Below are 20319 nucleotides of genomic sequence, written 5' to 3' on the forward strand. Positions count from 1 at the left end.
TGCAGCATACTGAGTACAGTAAAATAAGTGGAGTGGAGGAGTGGCCTAGTGGTTAGAGCACTGATCTTGAAATCCAGAGGTGGCCGGTTCAAATCCCACTGCGGCTCCTCCTTGTGATCTTGGACAAGTCACTTAACCCTCCATTGCCTCAGGTACAAACTTAGATTGTGAGCCCTCCTGGGATAGAGAAATATTCAGTGTACCTGAATGTAACTCACCTTGAGCTACTACTAAAAAAGGTGTGAGCAAAATCCAAATAAATAAATAAATAAATAAAGGAAACCTTAAAAAATACATAAATTCAATAAAATAAAAATGTTTAAAAAAAAAAAAAGGGAGCAAGAATACCCCAAATGAGGAACAGAATAAAACAAACTAAAAGAGAAATCGGGAAGGTATAAAAAGATCTTGTTAGAAAACTGAACTGGAAGCTGTGAGAAGAGAAAAACACATCCACTCCTCAATGCAGAAAAAACAGAACTGTTGGTCCCACATTTTCGCATGCAAGGTGGAGCACGACTCACGTTCCAAAGAGCTCTGTAAAAGCTTGTGACAGGCTCTGGACTTGGCTACGCAGATCTCGTTACCCACATGTGAGAATCATAGGCCTGCTTGTCCTCGGCAAGCATTATTTATGATGTATACCCTTTCGCAGCAGGTGCAACAAAGCAGTTTATGGACTAAGCTATAAGAAATAACCAATATTTGATTTTACCTGAAATATTCGTTTACAGTTGCCATGAAATTCCATGCTCAATCCGATGTTACTAGTTTTACTAGAGCTTGAGAATTCACTCAAAAGTGCTGTTAAAATGGAGCAGGCCAAAGTTTGCTAAGGGAGGAAACAAACAATATGGTTAATTATAGAAAGGACTGGCTTTTTTTCTGAAAAAGAGAAGAGGGATACTGCTGTCACTAATAGGGATGTTCATATGGGAAAATGCCTAAAATTTTAAGCACGTGCAAAATGTTACTACAATGCACGTGCAAAGGAGAAATGAATGAAAGGAACATGAAAGCATGCCAGAAAATCATGAAAATGTAAATGAAGCACAAACCAATCTTTTTTGGCCATACACACCCTAGTCCAGTCCTGGAGGCACCCCAGCCAGTCAGGTTTTTAGGATATCCACAGTGAATATTCATTCATGAGAGGGACTTGCATGCAGTCGAGGTAGTACATGCAAATCTCTCATGGATGTTCATTGTGGATAACTTAAAACCTGACTGGCTGGGGTGCCTCAAGGACCAGGTTTGGGAATCACTGCCTAGTCACTAAAGGTAAAATTCATCCCTAATACGTACAAGTCTCAAGAGAACAAAAAAAAATGAGGATAGGTTGAGCAAGGAAAGCCTTTCTATTAAAAAAAAGGTCTCAAATTTTTATTTAAAAAAACAAACAAACCACCAGATACACAATCCCTTGAAGGTGCGGCAGATCCATACAGGGGTCAGTGTTATGTATAGTTTCAATATGTGCCCTGAATGTTTATAACACCACCTTTATCTCATCCCTAATTCAAAAGTGTGCCAAATACTCATCTCCCATTTCCGTTAGTGGGAGGTTTTTTTGTTTTTTTTTATATCAAATAACTTTATTATGTTTTCTTTTGATATCATATAACAGCACGACATCAACAAGCGATGAAACACTTACATTTGGGAGGTTTCAATGGTGTTATGGGCCCTGAAATAAACAGGACAAGGAAAAAGAAAGAAGGTGTCTCTAATAAAAAGGGCTGGTTTGGTGGACACCTGGCAGAGTTTATAACCTTTAGATAGGGACTACACTCATAGCATGAGCACACGACAACATGTCCCAGATTAACTAAACTTATACGGCACCCATCCTCTTTAATAAAGAGTGAGGCAGAAATCTGTGCCCCCCCCTCCTGGATTTCACATCATACCGCAATCTGGGTGGGGGATGCCAGGAGGTGGGCCTTTCCAATATAACTTCTTTAGAGACATTAATTTTCAGTATATTGAAGATACAATTGGAAAGAACATCAAGGGAATTGGCAAGAATGCCAACCATACTTCATGGATTTCATATCGAATACCTGTGTATCTAACTCCAATCTACTTACAATAGGGGACATAAACCTACACCTAGAAGACCCTAACACTACCAACACACGTGAATGCAAGGACTTCCTCCAACTATGGGACCTTAGCTGGCCTAATATGCAAGCTATCCACATCAAAGGACACACAATAGACCTCACCTCACACAAACTATCCTCAGACTTAAACCTTACACTAACAGATATAAAATGGACAGACATACCATGGTCAGACCAACACAAATTAAACCTAGTCCTACCTACAGCGGCGGAATAAAGTCACGTACCTCAAACAAGAACGCACAACCTACACCACGAGAGGCCAAATTGACCTTGTAATATTCTGTCAACAGATCTACAAAAACGAATGAATAACTCAGACTCCATACATTATCTCATAAACCGGGACAGATGCAGGAGCATATTAGACAAAAATGCACCATTACAAACAAGAACCACACGAAGACGCATCTCGATACCCTGGTTCAACAAAGAACTGAAAAAACTCAAAACACAAGTTAGGAGATTCGAACAAGCATGGGAAAAAAAGGAAAGACGAATACACACTTGATGCACGGAAATAAATGCAAAGAAAATACAAATATACAACAAGACAAACCAAAAGAGCATACTACAAAACCAAAAAGACACACATAAACTTTACCAACTTGTGAATAAATTACTAGATACCACACCAGTTACCACAACCAGCAGACAACCTTGCTAAATACTTTAACGAGAAAATTATAAAACTACAATCCACGGATCCATTCATAGACTGCAGCCCCCCTAAACCTAGGATAAAAGGAGCGGAAGGAAAGGGCGTGAATTTTTTTGATGAATGAACTGGGCCTGTTGGATGCCTGGCGTGTACTGAATCCGGATGCTCACAATTATACCTTCTACTCCAGGGTCCACAAGGTGCATGCGCGTTTAGATTATGTGCTGCTCCCCTCTTCAATGCTATCTGCAGTGCGGGCGGTAGGTATAGATGCAGGGGTAGTGTGTAGGGGCAGAGTAGTGCTGCTGGCTGGAGGATGAACCCTGCACTATATCAAGATCCGAGCTTTTGGGAATATTTAGCGGAAGAGTGGCAGGTTCTTTAAAAAACTAATAAAGCAGAAATGGTGGACCCCGTAATGTTCTGGAAAGCTGGTAAGGCGTGATGAGCGGGAAAACAATTGCGTATACTAGTCGTACCCGTAGGGAGAGAGATAACGAGCTTATTAAATTGTTAGGACAACTTCAGGAGGCTAAGTCATTGGTGCTGAGAGGAGGTAAACCGGGCGACAGAGACTCATACTGGCGGATCAAATGGCAAATTAATGAAGTGTTGAACCAAAGGGCTCGATTGGATGTCCAGCTTTATAAATATAATCTGCACCGGTGGGGAAACAAGGCAGGTAAGCCACTAGCAATGATGGTTAAGAGTAGATCTGCCAAAAAGCTAATCACACGTATTAGGGATCTGTCAGGGAATGTGCTACAAAGAGGAGAGGATATTCAGAAACCTTTTGTAGACTTTTACCAGTCCCTGTACGATGTGGGTCAATGCGACAAATGGGAGAGGGAAACCTTTTTCGAGGACCTCCGCATTCTGGAGTTGTTGCCAAAGCAGCTGGAAAATTTGAATGCGCCTGTCAGCATTCGTTGTCTAGGGATGGTCCCGGGTCCAGTTCACAGAGGCAGTGGGTTTCCAAAGAATACACAATCCACACGGGTTTGGATATATATATAAAGTATATTGTATTTGCATATAATAGGATCACAGTACAGGTGAATATTCCAATGCTGTACCTGTATGTGGGTTTAGAGGGGAATCAAGGAGAGACAGGTAATAATGGGGGGGGGGGGGGGGTGCAGCAAAAGAGGGAAGCCTTGAGGTAGGGCTGGAGGTGTGTGTGTGTGTAGAGAAAGAAGAAAGAGCCTAATAAAGCAGAGCAATGTGCAGAGAGAGGGAAAGAGAGAAAAACTGACAGCCCCCAGAGCCCTGTGCTCTGGGGCTCAAGATGGTGGTGTGCACAGAAAAAGAAAGAGAGAGAAGTGCCAGCAGAGCCCTGTGCTCTGCTTTATATATTTCAAATAACTTCTTTTCTTCCCAGCCTTTGATTTCAGCTCTTTCCTTTACCTCCAGTTTACTTTCTGAAGTCAGGAAGGTAACCATTCTCACAGGTTCTCCTCTTTGAAGTCCCTAGTTCTGGAGCCTGTCTGCCTGGATTTCTTTTGTTCTCACCGATCGTACTGCTCTCAGATGCCCAGAGAGGACATAGGTATGCTAATCAGGAGTAATTGAGAAACAGAGCTATCAGCTAGCTGGGCAAAATTTGGTCCATTTGCTATCCTCAGTGATTCCTGAGGGAGGGGGTAGTTATCAGAAGTCAGAAGCTGGTTTCATATTAATTTAAGTATGTCCAGCAATCCTAGTTGGTTTCATAGCAATCCTGACCTCCAGCAATCCTGACAGCGCCTTTTCAAGGAGTTGAAATACAGCAAGCTATTAATTGAAATTAACAAAGGCCCCTGGACCGGACGGACTGGGAGCTGAGTTTTACAAGATCCTGGGGGTTCAGTTAGTAGGCCCCTTTGCAGACCTATGTAGGGCCCTATGTGGGTCCAGTCAGCAAACTGGGTACTTGACACATGCTACCATAGTGGTGCTGCTGAAACCTGGGAGAAATGAGCAGCAGTTGGGCTCATACAGACCTATATCTTTATTAAATCAGGACATGAAGATCTTTGCTAGTGTTCTGGCTGCTAGATTGGGTAAGCTACTGCCGTGCCTGGTGCATGGAGATCAAATGGGTTTTGTTCTGGGCAGATACGCTTCTACTAACATATTGCATGTGATGAAGGCCCTGCAGGTGACAAAGGGCAGACCAGGGGATGCAATACTTACCAGTCTGGATGCTGAAAAAGCTTTTGACAAGGTACTGTGGGATTATTTGTTTTGGGTTTTGCCCAAATTTGGTATCTTCGGGGAATTATTGATGGGCGCTCGGGCATTGTACAGAAAGCCAACAGCAAAGATACTAATTAATGGGAGCCTTACTGAAAAATTTTGTTTGGAACAAGGTACGAGACAGGGATGTCCCTTATCTCCCATGTTGTTTGTCTTGGCATGGGAGCCGCTAACCTGCAAGATACGCCAATTCCGTGAACTGGAGGGCATTAAGGTGGGGTCCCAAGAATACAAAATCAACCTTTTTGCATATTATATCTTGATTTTCTTGGAGCAGGCATCCAAGGGGATCCCCGTATTGGTACAGTTAATACAAAGATTTGGCAGTTTTTCGAGGCTCAGAATTAATTTCGAAAAGTCAGAAGCCCTGGCGTTATCGTCAAATTGTACCTGCAAGCAGTGGTCTGACTTTCCTTTTGCTTGGGCGGCAGGGCCCTTGAAATATTTAGGGATTTACCTTCACCTGGATGTGAATATAATGTATAAGAAAAATATACAAGAGAAGCTAGAAAGCATTAAGGGTTTGTGTCGCCGCTGGCGGGATCTCCCCCCTTTCCTTCTTAGGCCGAGTACCATTGGTAAAAATGGTTCTACTGCCAAAGATACTTTACCCATTGCAGATGATGCCATTGTGGGTCCTGCAGAGGGACGAATCACAGTATAGGGGAATCATTTTTTACTTTGTATGGGGGTCACGCAGGGCTAGAATAGGTTATAACAAATTGGTTAGAGAACGTAGCGGGGGAGGGGGGTCTGCCGGATCTTCATTTGTATAATGTGGCTGCGATCATGCGGTGGATACATGAACTTCACACGGAACACTTTAAATTTGCATCTAAGGGGGTATGGGAATGCAAGGATGCAGCCGTTTCGGTGTTTAATGCCTTTCACTGTAGAGGTAGGAGGACTGGGATCTCTCCCCTTGCGTGCCCATTGAAGAAGGCTTGGGAATGGTGGAGAACCAGGATAGGGGGAGCACAGGGACCGTCCCCTTTTTTGGAGATCTTGCAAAATCCTGACTTTGCTGCGAGCCAGCCAAGATCTCCTTCTGGGGGATGGTTGAAAGGGGGCTGCAGATATGTTGGACAAGTGGTGGAGTTGGGGCGAGGGACTTGCCCTACTTTCTCCGAATGTCAGGCTGTATGGACGATCCCACAAAGACACTTTTACTCATTCTTACAACTTCAACATTATTTGGCCTCCTTGAGGGGTGGCGGCCTTGCCTCCTTCACAGCACTAAATAATTGGTTTTTGCAGGTGCCCACTGCTCAGAACTCCCTCTCCCGCTGGTATAAAACAGGGAGAGAGCGTAGGCCTAGTCCTTTTTTTCACAAGCAGCAGGTGGAGTGGAGTGCATGTTTGGGGAGAGAAGTTTGGAGCAAGAGCTGTCACGGTGTTATGAGTTAGCTTTTTGGGTCACACCTAATGTAGGGCTTCATGAGATCCAATTTAGAATATTGCATAACACTTACATCACTAAAAGTAAGGGAAAGTCAATTTAGCTCACTTGTTTTTCCTGTAGTAGCTCAAGGTAAATTACATTCATGTACACTAGGGTATTTCTCTGTCCCTGGAGAGCTTCCATTCTAACCCCCCCCCCCCCCCCCCCCCCGGTTTAATAAGCTGCATGGCAATGCCAACACAGCCCATTCAAAGTGAATGGGCTGTGTCGGCATTACTGCACAGCTTAGTAAGCAGGGCGTTAAGTTTGTTTCCTAAGGCAAAAAAGAATTAAGCGACTTGCTCAACTTCACAGGGAGCAGCAGCTAGATTTAAACTGGCTTCCCTGGTTATCAGCTTGCTGGTTTAACCGTTAGGTTACTCCTCCTCCATGCCAGAATAGAGATTAGGCAAATATTTGGTGTTTACATGTGCATATACAGGGCCTATTTTATATGATTACCCCATGTTCAGAAAAAAGTGCTCAAAGACGTCAAAAAAAAAATACAATATATGCTCTTAGGGCTAACACAATAGTGATTACCGCATGCTGAATGCGACAAAGCCCATAGGAATTCAATGGGCTTCGTTGCATTTGGCATACCAGTAATCACTAGCACAGCTTTGTAAAAGGAGCCCTTAGTGGGTTGTGAATAAGTTATCATCACCTAAAACCATATCTAACACTTATCTCCTAGTAGTAAAACTGAATAAGTACTTTCTCAATACCTTAATATACAGCACAGATTTCAATCAGATTTACTAATACTACAGTTTACCTAAAATGCAAACCAAGATTCATTACCACCAATGATGAGTATCAAGATGATAAATCATTGTAGAATTTAGCAGTGGCCCAAGATTAAACTCATTCAGAAAACTCAAATTTGAGAGCTCATTAATTCAATTACGCAATATTCTATAAGGACTTGGGATAACTACCCTACAAAAGTCAGAATGAGCAGAGACAGAAGGTTCCAAGAGACACGATATGAAAATAAATTAACTTATTTGGAGTCATTTCCCCCATATACACAATAGGAATCTGTTAGTACAAATGCCTCTGTATGCAAATATCCCTGAATGGATTATATCAGCCCAAATTTCCCTTGAGAATATACTCAGACACCACACAATGGTCCACCAAAACAAAAGTCTAGTGAAATAACAGATATCTACCTGCCGGTCACATATTAATTTCTATTAATTTAGTCTCATTTGATATACCTCTTTTCTATGACCATTTACATAATTCTAACCATGGCAGGTGTGTGGTCTTTTCACGATGCCTGGCTTTCTTTTCTGGTGTTTAATTTGCATACTGTTGTAACTTATGAACAATGCTCAAAATGACATCCCAATAATATGACTACCCTGAAATTTCAACTAGCCTGTTTCCCTGCAGGAAAGGAAAGGGCACATGAAAAGCACTGAATATTCTGTACTCTATAGCAGATTCAGTGTTACATAGAGAAGTTTTCCTATAGGAAACTAGGCTATAAATATATTATTACTCAAGCATTGCAAAGTGTACAAAAAGGAAATGAATCTCATATTCATTTGTCACCTTAAAAATCTTACTAAACAAGCCATATGTTTATTGGAAATATATTTGCTTTCATTTAATTCATATCACACACAGTTCAGGTCTTCAAAATATTACTGAAGGGTTAAAAATTACATTCTTTGCTCCAGGAAACTGGCTTCCTCTCAGAGGCAGTGTTCAACATTGCTATAAATTCAGAATTACCAATTTTAATCCTAGACTAATTGGAGCCAAGTTACCATGGATGGCCAGAGGGCTACAAATTTTTACTGGGTCACGCATGCAGGCAATTGTCCAGGGGTTAAATGGAAATATGTGTACTACCTCGGAAAGATTAAAGTTGAGATGATACTATTTATGCGAGCTAATTTAACAGCTGAATGCCATGCCACACACCCACCAACTGCAACATCTTTGTTCAGAATGCCTCTAATGTCAGTACCTTGACCCTGCAGGCACTAGTTATCTTAACACAGACTGAACTAAATCCCTGCTTGCAGCAAACACCCAATCTGACCAGGCTTAAGTATTAACGCATGCTTCTAAGCAAGCATTAGCTACATGAAAGCTTTTACAGATGCAGAACCTCTCTGCCATGTCTTCAGCCATAAATCTTTACTGGTTCAGATGTCCCCGCCAATATTCCCCCTTTTGTAAAATAGTACTTCAGGCCTGAAACTTGAAACCGTTGCATGCAGTTACAAAACTATTAGAGCTACACTGAAAATGAAATGTAGTCCCAGTTTAGGTTTTATTTATAGTGGTAGGTCATCTTTGAAAAGAAAAAAGTGGTTCCTAGTCTTTATTCTGTATTGATTTATTTATTCTCCTGGAGTCCACTGAAGGTCAAACTTTGATTTGTCAACTTGGCCCTCCATGGAGGCCCATAATTAACAAGTAAAAGTTGCACTGTATGACAGGATAGAGAAAATTCCAGTTCTTTTGGAATTCCAGGACCGATTTTTGCCTCCACTGCCTCTTTTGAGAGGGCATTCCCAGAATACCCACTCTTTCCACAAAAAAATAATTCATGATTTTTTTTTTAAACCTACTTTCCCATTGATTCATGTCATATAGCAAAGTTACTCACCTGTATCAGGTGTTCGCCGAGGACAGCAGGACTAACACTGTAACATATGGGCGATGTCCCTTGATGGGGTGCATTCTTGTACTTAAGAAGCTTCTGGTAGGCCCACGCCACACATGCGCTAGTACCTTCCCGCCAGCCAAGTCACACAGGACCTGCAGTCCAATCAAAAAGCATATAAAAAGAATGCAATTCCTAGGGGAGGTGGGAGGGCACATGAGAATACTAGTCCTGCTGTCCTCAGAACACCTAGGTGAGTAACTTCACTTTCTCCAAGGGCAAGCAAGACAATTTCTCACAAATGGGAATCCACAGCCACCAGAGCTCACTGAAAATAACAAAACGGTCAAAAGGAACTTGCAACAGCAAGGCCAACAGGAACCAATAATACTAACGACCAGGCTGCACCTTTACAACAGGAGTGTTTTGGAACAGAAAAGAATGGGCCTAGGAGGGTGGAGCTAGATTCTAGATTCCAAACAAATTCTGAAGGACTGTCTAACCAAACCAGCTGTTACATGGGGTATGCTGCTCAAAGAAATAAGATGTGAATATGTGGACTGAAGACCATATTGCAGTTCTGCAAATCTTCTCAGTGGAGGCCAACCTCAAATGGGCTATCAATGCAGCCATGGCTCTGACATCATGAGTCGTGACTTGACCCTCTAGAGTCAGCCCAGCCGAGGCATAAATGAAAGATACAGTCTGCTAGCCAACTGGATAAAGTGTGTTTACTGATGGCTGCCCCCATCCAGTTTGGATCAAAAAAACAAAAAGATGGGTGGACTGTCTATGGACTTCAGTACATCCAGTACATCCAAGGCTCACTTGAAGTACAAGGTGTGCAATGTGCTTTTGCAAGGATGAGCATGATGTTTTGGGAAGAATGTTGGCAGGATTAAGATGGAACTCAGACACCACCTTAGGAAGCAACTTAGTCTAGAGAACTACTGTTATGATGAAATCTGGTGTAAGGTGGATCTGTTACTAGGGTCTGAAGCTAGCTTACCCTGTGAATGACCATCACCAAAGACAAGACCTTCCAGGTCAGGTACTTCAGATGACAGGTATCAAGTGGTTCAAAAGGAGCTTTCAACACCTGGATGAGGGTGAAGTTGAGGTCCTATGACACAGTAGGTGGTTTGATAGGATCTGTCAATAACAAACCTCTCATAAAGCAAACTAAAGGCTGAACAGATATGGGCTTACCTCCTACCCATTGATAAGTACTGATTGCACTAAGGTGAATCTTTACACAGTTGGCTTTCAAGGCCAGACTCAAGCAGTTTTGTGCAGGCCAAGTGAGAGGATCTAGGGTCTTGCCCTCACACCAGACGGCAAACCACTTCCATTTAAAAAGTATAACACCACTTGGTGGAATCTTTCCTGAAAGCCAGCAGGATCCTGGAGACACTCTCAGGCAGCTGCTGAGATGCAAATTCTACCATCTCAATATCCAGGCCGTAAGGGCCAGTAACTGGCAGCGAGGGGGGTGGGGCAGAAAAAACACCTCATTCTACATGATGAAAGTTGGAAAAGTCCAGTCTCCATAGGTCTTCAGAGGACAACTCCAGGAGGAGGAACCATATTTGTCTCAGCCAGTAAGGCACGATCAGAATCATGGTTCCATGGTCCTGCTTGAGCTTCAGCAGTTGTCCTTATCAGAGGAATTGGAAGACCATCCCCACCCACCCAATCTAGAATGAAAGCATCCAATGCTAGCCTTTCATGTGACATGTCTAGAGCAGTACTGAGGGACCACTTTGCTGAGATGAGTGGTAAAGGGATCCACCAAGGGGGTGCCCCACTCTCAGAAGATCTTGTGGGCAATTCCTATGCTGAAAGACCACTTGTGCAGCTGCATCACCCTGCTCAGCCTGTCTGCCAAACTGTTCTCTTTACTGCCAGGTATGAGACTCTGAGCACCATGCCATGACAGGTGACCAGTTGCCACATCCTGACTGCTTCCTAACAAAATGGGTAGGATCTCCCCCCCCCCCCCCCCCCAGCTTGTTGACATAGTACATGTCAACCTGGTTGTCTGTCTGAATTAGAACAATTTGATTCAGCAGCTGATCTTTGAAAGCCCTTAAAGTATTCCAGATTCCCCATTAGCTCTAGGAGGTTGATCTGAAGCTCAGTCTCTTAAGTGGACCAGGTTCCCTTAGTGTGATGTCCATTAGCATGGGTCCCCCACCCCCAATTGGAGGAATTCAGATCTTCAATCTTTAGCATCATTGGGCCTGTTTTGTGGAACAATCTACCTTTGTCATTGAGAATGTATTTATTAGTATTTATTTACCGCCTTTTTGAAGGAATTCAAACAAGGTGGTGTACAGTAAGAATAGATCAAGCATGAGCAATAGACAATTATTCTATTTGTCAATTATTCTATTTGAATATAAAAATATTCAAACAATACAAAGTATGGCATGGTATACTATTTACAATGTCACACAATACGTAATAGAACATTATAGGTGATAGCGAAGGGTAAAGCAAAGAGGTAACACATAGAAGAGTAAGAAAGTAGGAAGAGTTAGGAAGTAAGGTGATTGATTTAAAGAAAGTTGCACATGAGGTCAGAGAAATGGTTAAATGCTATCTCAGCTAGAGTAGGAGTGGATAAACATGTCCTGCTGCAGTATATGCAGCGTGAGTACTCCTTGTGTGTGTGAGTGAGAGTTACTTCTTCCAGTAAAGGCCTGGTTGAAATGCCAAGCTTTCACCTGCTTCCTGAAGTAGAGATAGTCTTGTGTTAAGCAGAGCCTTTCAGGAAGTGCATTCCAGAGTGTGGGGGATACTCCGGAGAAGGCTCACTTGCAGGTATCACATCGTGTAATGTCTTTTGGAGAGGGTGTTAGTGAAAGTCCTTGGGAGGACCGTCGTGTCCTTGGCGGCATGTGGAGGACCATCCTATTTTTGAGGTACTCAGGGCCATTTCCTTTCAGGGCCTTCAAGATCAGACAGTTAATTTAGCCCTGTATTGTACTGATAGCCAATGAAGTTTTTGCAAAAATGGTGTCATATGGTCACATTGCTTGCAACCTTCTATGAGTCTTGCTGCTGCATTCTGAATCAACTGGAGCTGGTGTTGGCCCTTTGTAGTCAGACTATTGTATAATGCATTGCAGTAATCCAGTCTTGATGTTATCATGGCATGTACAACTGGAATAAGATTTACCTTCTCGATGTAAGGAGAGAGGCAGCATAGCTGTCACAAATAGTAGAAGCAGCTCTTGAAGGTTGCTTGGATTTGGGGAATCGGAGTACGTGTTGAATCTAATTGTATTTCAAAGTTTCTGACTTGTGATTTGAGAGGGAGTTCATACTTCCCAAAAGGGATTTTGATGTCAGGTATGTATCCACTTGTGTTAGGGACACAGAGAAGCTCGGTTTTACTTGGGTTCAGGCAAAATTTGTTGTGTTTAGCCCATTCTTGAATTGATGTTAGACAGGTAATCAGTTTATTCAAGGCTGTAGGTAAGTCAGGTTCAATGGGTATGAGTAGCTGCACATCATCCGCATAGATGTAAAACTGAGTGTCCATTGACCGAATTAGCTCAGCTAGTGGTTTGAGGTATATATTGAACAGAATAGGTGACAGTATTGATCCTTGTGGTACCCCGCAGGTCAGTGTACATGGTGGTGATGAGTTGCTGCCAAATATTATGGATTGTTGCCTGTCTGAGAGGTAGGATCTGAACCAAGCAAGTACTGTTCCATTGATACCTGTTTCTGTCAGTCGTGCTAGCATATCATGATCCAGTGTCAAAAGCTGCAGAAAAAAATCAGACAATACTAACATCGAGGCGAATCCCTTGTCTCGGTTTCTGTGAAGATCATCTAGTAGGGATACAAGGACCATTTCTGTACCATAACCAGGTCTGAATTCAGATTGACATGGATCTAGCCAGTTTCTCTTTTCTAACCAGTCATTAAGTTGAACACAGACTGTTTGTTCTATGAGTTTCCCTAGAAACGGGATGTTGGATACTAGCCTGTAATTTTCAAGTTTGTCCTGATCAAGGTTGTTTTTCTTCAGCAGAGGTTGGACCCCTGCCCTTTCTAATGCTGTTGGTAGCTGCCCATTAGAAAGAGAGGTGTTCACAATTTTTGTGGTGCCTTCTATGAGGCCCATACTTGCCTGCTGCACTATCTTTGATGGGCAGGGATCGAAGAAGCAGGTAGTAGGTCGAAGGTCTCTTAGGATTTTGTCAAGGCTCTCCTCTGTCATTGGGTTAAAAGTGTCCCATCTGTCTCCATCAGGAGGAGGCGAGTTTGTGCACCCCTGGTTGACTGGTTGGGGACTGGGTGAGATTGCCAGTGAATCCTGGTGGAGACTTAATTTTGTTGGCATGACAGAATAACTGAAAGGCTAGACCAGTTTAAAAAGGCCTTAAAAACTTTGTATCAGAATGCGTTCAATGTGGTCAACTGAAAAGTTAAAGTTATAGAACAATAGAGGATTGGCTGATTTTTCTTTTGTTTTAAATGCTTATGTTTTTGTGATTTAATATATGTTATTGTATGATAATGTCATCTTCCTTTTCTTTTCATCTGTCCAACACTGATCTTCCCTTTCAACTTATTTTTCTTTTCTCTTTGCAACTCCACTCAATTTTTATTCCTCATGTTCCACTTATCCTCTAATCCTCTATCTTACTCTTGCCCCCACCCACCAATCCTCCCATCCCATTTATTTCACAGTCTTCTATCCCTCTGTAACCCACTCCCTAGTCCCCCATTTCCACCGATTTTACTAACCCCCATTTCAAACTCTTCTCCATCCATGTTCTGCTCTCAATCCCTCACTACCCCAACTCCTGGCATCCAGTCCCTCTCTTACCTAGCTTCCTAGTAACCCTCAACTTCTCCCTAGTCCCATTCCTACAACCTCATAGCTCCCAGTCCCCTGGCCTTTGACACTCCCTCTCAACCCCTTCCAAATTCTTCACTCTTTTCTCCACCCAGTTTTCACTCTTTCCCTCTTCTCATCCCCTCATTCCATCTCTAGAGGCTCTTCATACCCATTCACTGCAATAAAAAAATTTAAATGGTATCATCTTATTTTCTTTTCCATGTTTTATTTTGTTTTATTTCTATTGATTACCTTTAAAAAGTGGACTAACGCGGTTACCACACCTCTCCATTCACTGCAGAAACTACTACCCCCTGCTGCCTTCCTCTCGCCTCTTTTCCCCTTGCACCAGCTAACTCTCCTTCCCCCTACAGTTCTCCTTTTCTGGAGGCTCTTCCACCCATTCTACTATCCATTCACCCCTCTCATCTCCCTCCTAAGTTAAATTGCAATTTATTACTAAACAGTTGAAGGTGCACTACAAATCATTAATCACATTTCTTTTATATAACATCATAGAAAGCGAAGATACTTGTATACTGTAGCAGGTATTCTCAGAGGACAGCAGGCTTTATATTTTCACATGTGGGTGACGTTGACCCGCATCGCTCATTCCAGAGTTTATGAATAGCATACGTAGAGCTTTGAGGAGTGCGAGACACGCTCCACCATGCACACGCAAGTGCCTTCTCACCCACCGTGAGAATGCAGTCTCCTCAGTTTTATACTACAGTAAAGAAGTAAAAAGAAAAAAAGGAGACAACTCCAAAGGGAGGTGGGAGAGATCGTGAGAATATAAAGCCTGCTGTCGTCAGAGAATGCTACAGGTAAGTATCTTCACTTTCTCCGAGGACCTGCAGGCTTATAGATTCTCACAAGTGGGGAATCCATGGCATCCAATCTCACCAAAAACAACATACATTGGTCAACTGGGACTTGCAACGGCGAGGACATAACAGATTAACCTGAAACTATATACAATCTGAATGAGAGTACAGCCTGAACAGAATAAAATGGGCCTAGGAGGGTAGAGTTAGATTCTAGACCCCAAACAGATTTTGCAAAACTGTCTGCCCGAACTCTCATGTGGGTTTCCTGCTCAACGCAGTAATGTGATGTGTGGAGTGAAAACCACGCAGCCTTCAAACTTCAATGGAGGCTGACCTCAAGTGAGCTACCGACGCAGCCATGGCTCAGACATTGTGAGCCGTGACATGACCTTTTAGGGTCAGCCCAGCCATAAGTGAAGATAATGCAATCTGCCAGTCAATTAGAAATGGTGTGTTTCCTGATGGCAACCCCCCCCCCCCAATCAAAAGAGACAAAAAGTTGGGCGGACTGTCTGTGGGGCCTGGTCCACTCCATGTAGTAGGCCAATGATCTCTTGCAATCCAAGGTGTGCAAGTTGCTTTTGCCAAGATGGGCATGAGGTCAGGGAAAGAATGTTGGCAAGACAATGGACTGGTTCAGATGGAACTCCAACATCACTTTTGGTAGGAACTTAGGGTGCATGCGGAGGACTACTCTGTTGTGATGAAACTTAGAATAAGTTGCATCCACCACTAAGGCCTGAAGCTCACTGACTCTACGAGCTGAAATAACAGCCACCAAGAAAATGAACTTCCAGGTCAAGTAACTTCAGATGGCAGGAATTCAGTGGCTCAAAAGGAGCTTTAATCAGCTGGGTGAGAACAACGTTGACACTGGTGGAGGTTTCACAGGGGACTTTGACAAAAGCAAACCTCTCATGAAGCAAACAACTAGAGGCTGTCCAGAGATGGGCTTACCTTCCACACATTAATGATAAGCACTAATTGAACTAAGGTGAACCCTTACGGAATTGATTTTGAGACCAGACTCGGACAGGTGTAGAAGGTATTCAAGCAGGGTCTGTGTAGGGCAAGCAAGGGGATCTAGGACCTTGCTCTCACACCAGACGGCAAACCTCCTCCATTTGAAAGACTAGCACGTCTGAGTCTTTCCTGGAAGCCAGCAAGACCCAGGAAACACCCTCTGAAAGACCCAAGGAAGCGAATTCTAAGCTCTCAACATCCAAGCTGTGAGAGCCAGAGACTGGATGTTGGGATGTAGACAGACCCCTCATTCTGCATGATGAGGGTTGGAAAACACTCCAAAGGGAACCACATCTGCCGTGGCCAGTATGGCTTGATCAGAATCATGGTTCCGTGGTCTTAAGTTTCAACAAAGTTTTCCCCACAAGAGGTATGCGAGGATAAATATTCATTAGACCTGTCCCCCATTTGAGGAGGAAGGCATCTTATGTTAGTCTGTCATGGTCCTGAACCCTGGAACAACTGAGGGACCTTGTGGTTGATCTGAGTAGCAAAAAGATCTATTGAGAGGGTGCCCCACGCTCGGAAGATCCTGCGGGATATGCCTATATTGAGAGACCACTTGTGTGGTTGCATTGTCCTGCTCAGTCTGTTGGCCAGGGTATTGTTTTTCCCCACAAAATAAGTGGCTCAAAGGAACATGCCATGATAGCAAGCCCAGTACCACATCTGGATGGATGGACTGACAGAGGGCATGATCCGGTGCCCCTGCTTGGTGGTATAATACATTACAACCTGATTGTCTGTTTGGATGAGCACAACTTGATGAGATAATCGATCTCTGAAAGCCTTTAGAGCATTTCAGATTGCCCGGAGCTCCAGAAGATTGATGTGAAGATTTGTTTCCTGGGTAAATCAACTACCTTGGGTGTGAAGCCCATCTACATGAGCCCCCCAATCCCGGAGCTCCAGAAGATTGATGTGAAGATTTGTTTCCTGGGTAGATCAACTACCTTGGGTGTGAAGCCCATCTACATGAGCCCCCCAATCCCAGGAGAGATGCATCCATCAGCACATTTTGTGGCTGAGGAAGTTGGAATGGAAGTCCCAGAGCCAAATTGGATCGAATAGTCCACCACTGAAGGGAGCGTACAAGCTCTGGGGCCACTTGGATGACGTCTTCTAGGCTCCCTGTGGCTTGATACCACAGAGAACCTAGGGTCAACTGAGCTGATCTCATGTGAAGACGTGTAATGGGTGTAACATATACTGTAGAAGCCATGTGACCCAACAATCTCAACATCCACCAAGCTGAAACCTGCTGAGAGGCTCGAACCGTGGAAGCAAGTGCGACAAAAGTGTCTGCTCTCGTCTCGAACCTTCTGGAGTATCGCGCAAGGCTCCTATGAACTCCAATCGTTGAACAGGGCGAAGATGGGGCTTGGGGTAGCTTAAAACGAACCTTAGTAGCTCACGCACCTGAATAGTCATCTGCATGGACTCCTGAGCACCATCTGAAGAGGTGCTCTTTACCTGCCAATCATCTAGATAAGGGAACACATGAACTCCCAGTCTGCATAGTGATGCTGCAACTACCGCTAGACATTTGGTGAAGACCCTGGGAGCTGACAAGAGGCCAAAAGGCAACACACGGTACTGAAAGCGATGTGTTCCCAGTCGAAACCGGTGGGCTGGAAGTATCAGGATGTGATTATATGCATTCTTTAAGTCCAGAGAGCATAGCCAAATTGTTTTTATGAATCATTGGGAGAAGTGAAATCATCCTGAAATTTTTATGAATTTTTTATGAATCAGTGAAATCATCCTGAAATTTTCTCAGACTAGGAATTTGTTCTGGGGCCTTAGGTCTAGGATGGGACGTATCCCCTGTACTAGAATCCCAGCCCTTCCTCCTCTGGTGGAACGGACTCGATCACATGGGCCTTCAGAAGGGCTGAGAGTTTCTTTGCAAGTACCTGCCTGTGCTGAGAGCTAAACAAATCAGCTCTCGGTGGGCAATTGAGTGCGTATCCAAGACGGACTATTTGAAGAACCCACCAGTCGGAGGTTAAAAGGGGCTACCTTTCTTGGAAAAACTTCAATCCCCCCCCCCCCCCCCCCCCCCCACAATCGGCAAGTCATCCCGGATGGACACTTTTACTGCGGCTATGCTCTGCTGGAGCCAGTCAAGAGCTTGTCCTTTGCTTTGCCTGGGGAGCAGCAGAGGTCTTTGGTGAATGCTGTTGACATGCGAGCAAGCTGGGGTTGAGCCTGAACAGACTGGCAAGCCGAGGAGTTGTACCTATGTCTCTGATAGTAATAGGTACTTCTTCTTGGCTTACCATAAGCTGAGCAGGTAGATGCAGGTGCCAGGTGGGAGAGAGAAGAGATGGTATCGGTATGCTCTTCGATTTGGCTGCAACTTCCTCAACCTTCTCTCCAAAAACAGTTATTCCCTCCTCCCCCCCCCCCCCCCCCGCATAGGGCATCCGTCAATCTCTGCTGCTGAACAGAATGTTCCAAATCAAACACGCAGCCACGAGAGTCTGCGCATTGCTATACTCTGGGTAGAGATCCTGGATGCCACATCAAAAGTGTCATGTTTCCCTGGCCAAGAACTTTCAACACGCCTTCTGCTGCTTGACCAACTGGTGAAGTGACTCTGAGCCTGCTCTGGAGGGAGCATCTCGGCCAAGTCGGACAACTTGTGCACTGAGTTTAGCAAATAGACGCTTGTGAAGCGCTGGTAGGATTGTAATCGAGACATGAGCATTGAAGACTGGAACATATTTCTTCCAAAAGAATCCAGGGTTCTAGCTTCTCTAACTGGGGGCACTGAGGCATAGTCCCTGGAACTCCTGGCTCTTTTGAGAGCAAATTCCACCACCATGAAATTGTGAGGCAACCGAGGCTCATCAAAACCAGGTGTACTGTGGATCCGGTATATGGAATTGATTGTCTTGGGCATGACCAGGACCAACAGAGGGGACTCCCAATTCCTAACAAGGACTTCCTGGAGTACCTCGTGGAGAGGGACAGTCACAGCCTCCTTATGAGATGTGTAGTCCAGGACTTCAAGCCTCTTGGCCCTGGGCTCATCCTCCACTTCCAAAGGAAATGAAATGGCATCAACCAGTTCATTGACAAAAGAAGGGATTGAAAGGATCTCCGGAGACGTTCTCCTTTCAGGTGGAGGGGAAGGTTCATGCCATAGGACTCATCTGAGGAAAAGTACCTTGGATCCTCCTCTGAATACCATGAGTGCTCCTCTTTGGTATCACCCCCTGGTGGGAATGCTGAGGCCAAACCTGCCTTGACATGAAGGAGCCAAGTCCTCGAGAACGGCATCAAGAAGTCGGTTCCCGCCTCAACTCCAGCGAAGCTTCCTCCACCAACATCAAGCGAGTGCCAGCTTGAGTGCTAGTCAACAGCGGAGTGTCAGTGTCAGAAGTTGCACCGCAGGATGAGGGCCAAGCGGGGCCGCAACAGTAGGCAAGGTAGGTGAAAGCACTCCCAATTACGATGCACACCACTGCAGAAGGCCATCCAGAAGCTCAAGAAGCAAGGCCCAGATGTGCTCATCGAGGGCCGACACCAGGAAAGGCTGGGGTGCCAGATCTGGAGTAGGTTGAAGAACCGCTGGGGTTGACGGGGGAGCTGGGTCTTGGCTGGTGGGAGACCAGTGCATCAGCACCTCCTGTATTGAGGGGGAGTGGTCCTCCTGGCGCTGACGCTTCTCAGGTACCGAATCCTTCAACACCCCAAAGCTCCTGGCACCATGCGTTGAGGGCGATTAATGGTGATGCTTCTTGGCCTTTGCCCGAAGCTCGCCATCTAGGCTCCTTCAGTGCGACAAGGACAATGTCGAACCCACAAGTTACCTCAGGGTCAGGTCCGACAATGGACGGTCCTGGGGGCCCTGCACAGGAGACCTCGAGGCAGGTGGAGACCCACTCGATGCTTCACTGCTCCCAGTGTCTAAGGGTCTAGCAGCAGCCATGCTTACCGACACTCCCAATGCTGGTGCAATACTCAACCTCAATGCCGAGGAACCGGACTAGACTCCAAAAATCCTCTTGTTGAGCCTCTCTGGAAACCTAGGTCCTCTTCTTCACACAAAGGCAGAGAACACAGTTAGTGGGGCTATGGTCGGGCCTGACACACCAAGAATGGGTATCTTTCCCAGAGATTGCCTGATTGCACCATGTACAGCGCTTAAAGCCACTTGGAACCTTTGTGGACATGGAAGGAAAGGCTAAATTAAATGACGCGATGGTGCCTGAAAAAGGGGGAAGGCACAGCAAAAATCTCAGCCGAGTCAAGGTCTAAAAGCAGCCAAATGACAAAAAAGAAAGGAAACGTAAAACCGGGCAAAAAAAAACTAGAACCTAAAGGAAAATATTTTTAAAAGGGGTTCCACAAACGGGAACACAATGAAGGACAAAAAAAAAAAAAAAAAAAAAAAAACTCCAAAAGGCACAAATAAGTTCCTTTGGACCAAGCAAAAGTGGAGAGATGGTTAAAAAAAAAAAACCCACCCTCTCCTCACCATGGTAGAGAAAGAACT

At 44.4% G+C, this 20319-nt stretch overlaps 1 protein-coding gene across 1 annotated transcript in view; it reads right to left on the bottom strand.

Annotated features, from left to right (window-relative positions):
* The window catches only part of XPO4 (exportin 4), a 254758-nt gene that overhangs the window by 166000 nt on the left and 68439 nt on the right, over positions 1 to 20319 (bottom strand). The window contains 1 exon segment of the mRNA XM_030200298.1: positions 716 to 832. Coding sequence (XP_030056158.1) covers positions 716 to 832 — 117 coding nt within the window.

This window comes from Microcaecilia unicolor, chromosome 4 (genome assembly GCF_901765095.1).
Source record: "Microcaecilia unicolor chromosome 4, aMicUni1.1, whole genome shotgun sequence".
NCBI lineage: Eukaryota > Metazoa > Chordata > Amphibia > Gymnophiona > Siphonopidae > Microcaecilia > Microcaecilia unicolor.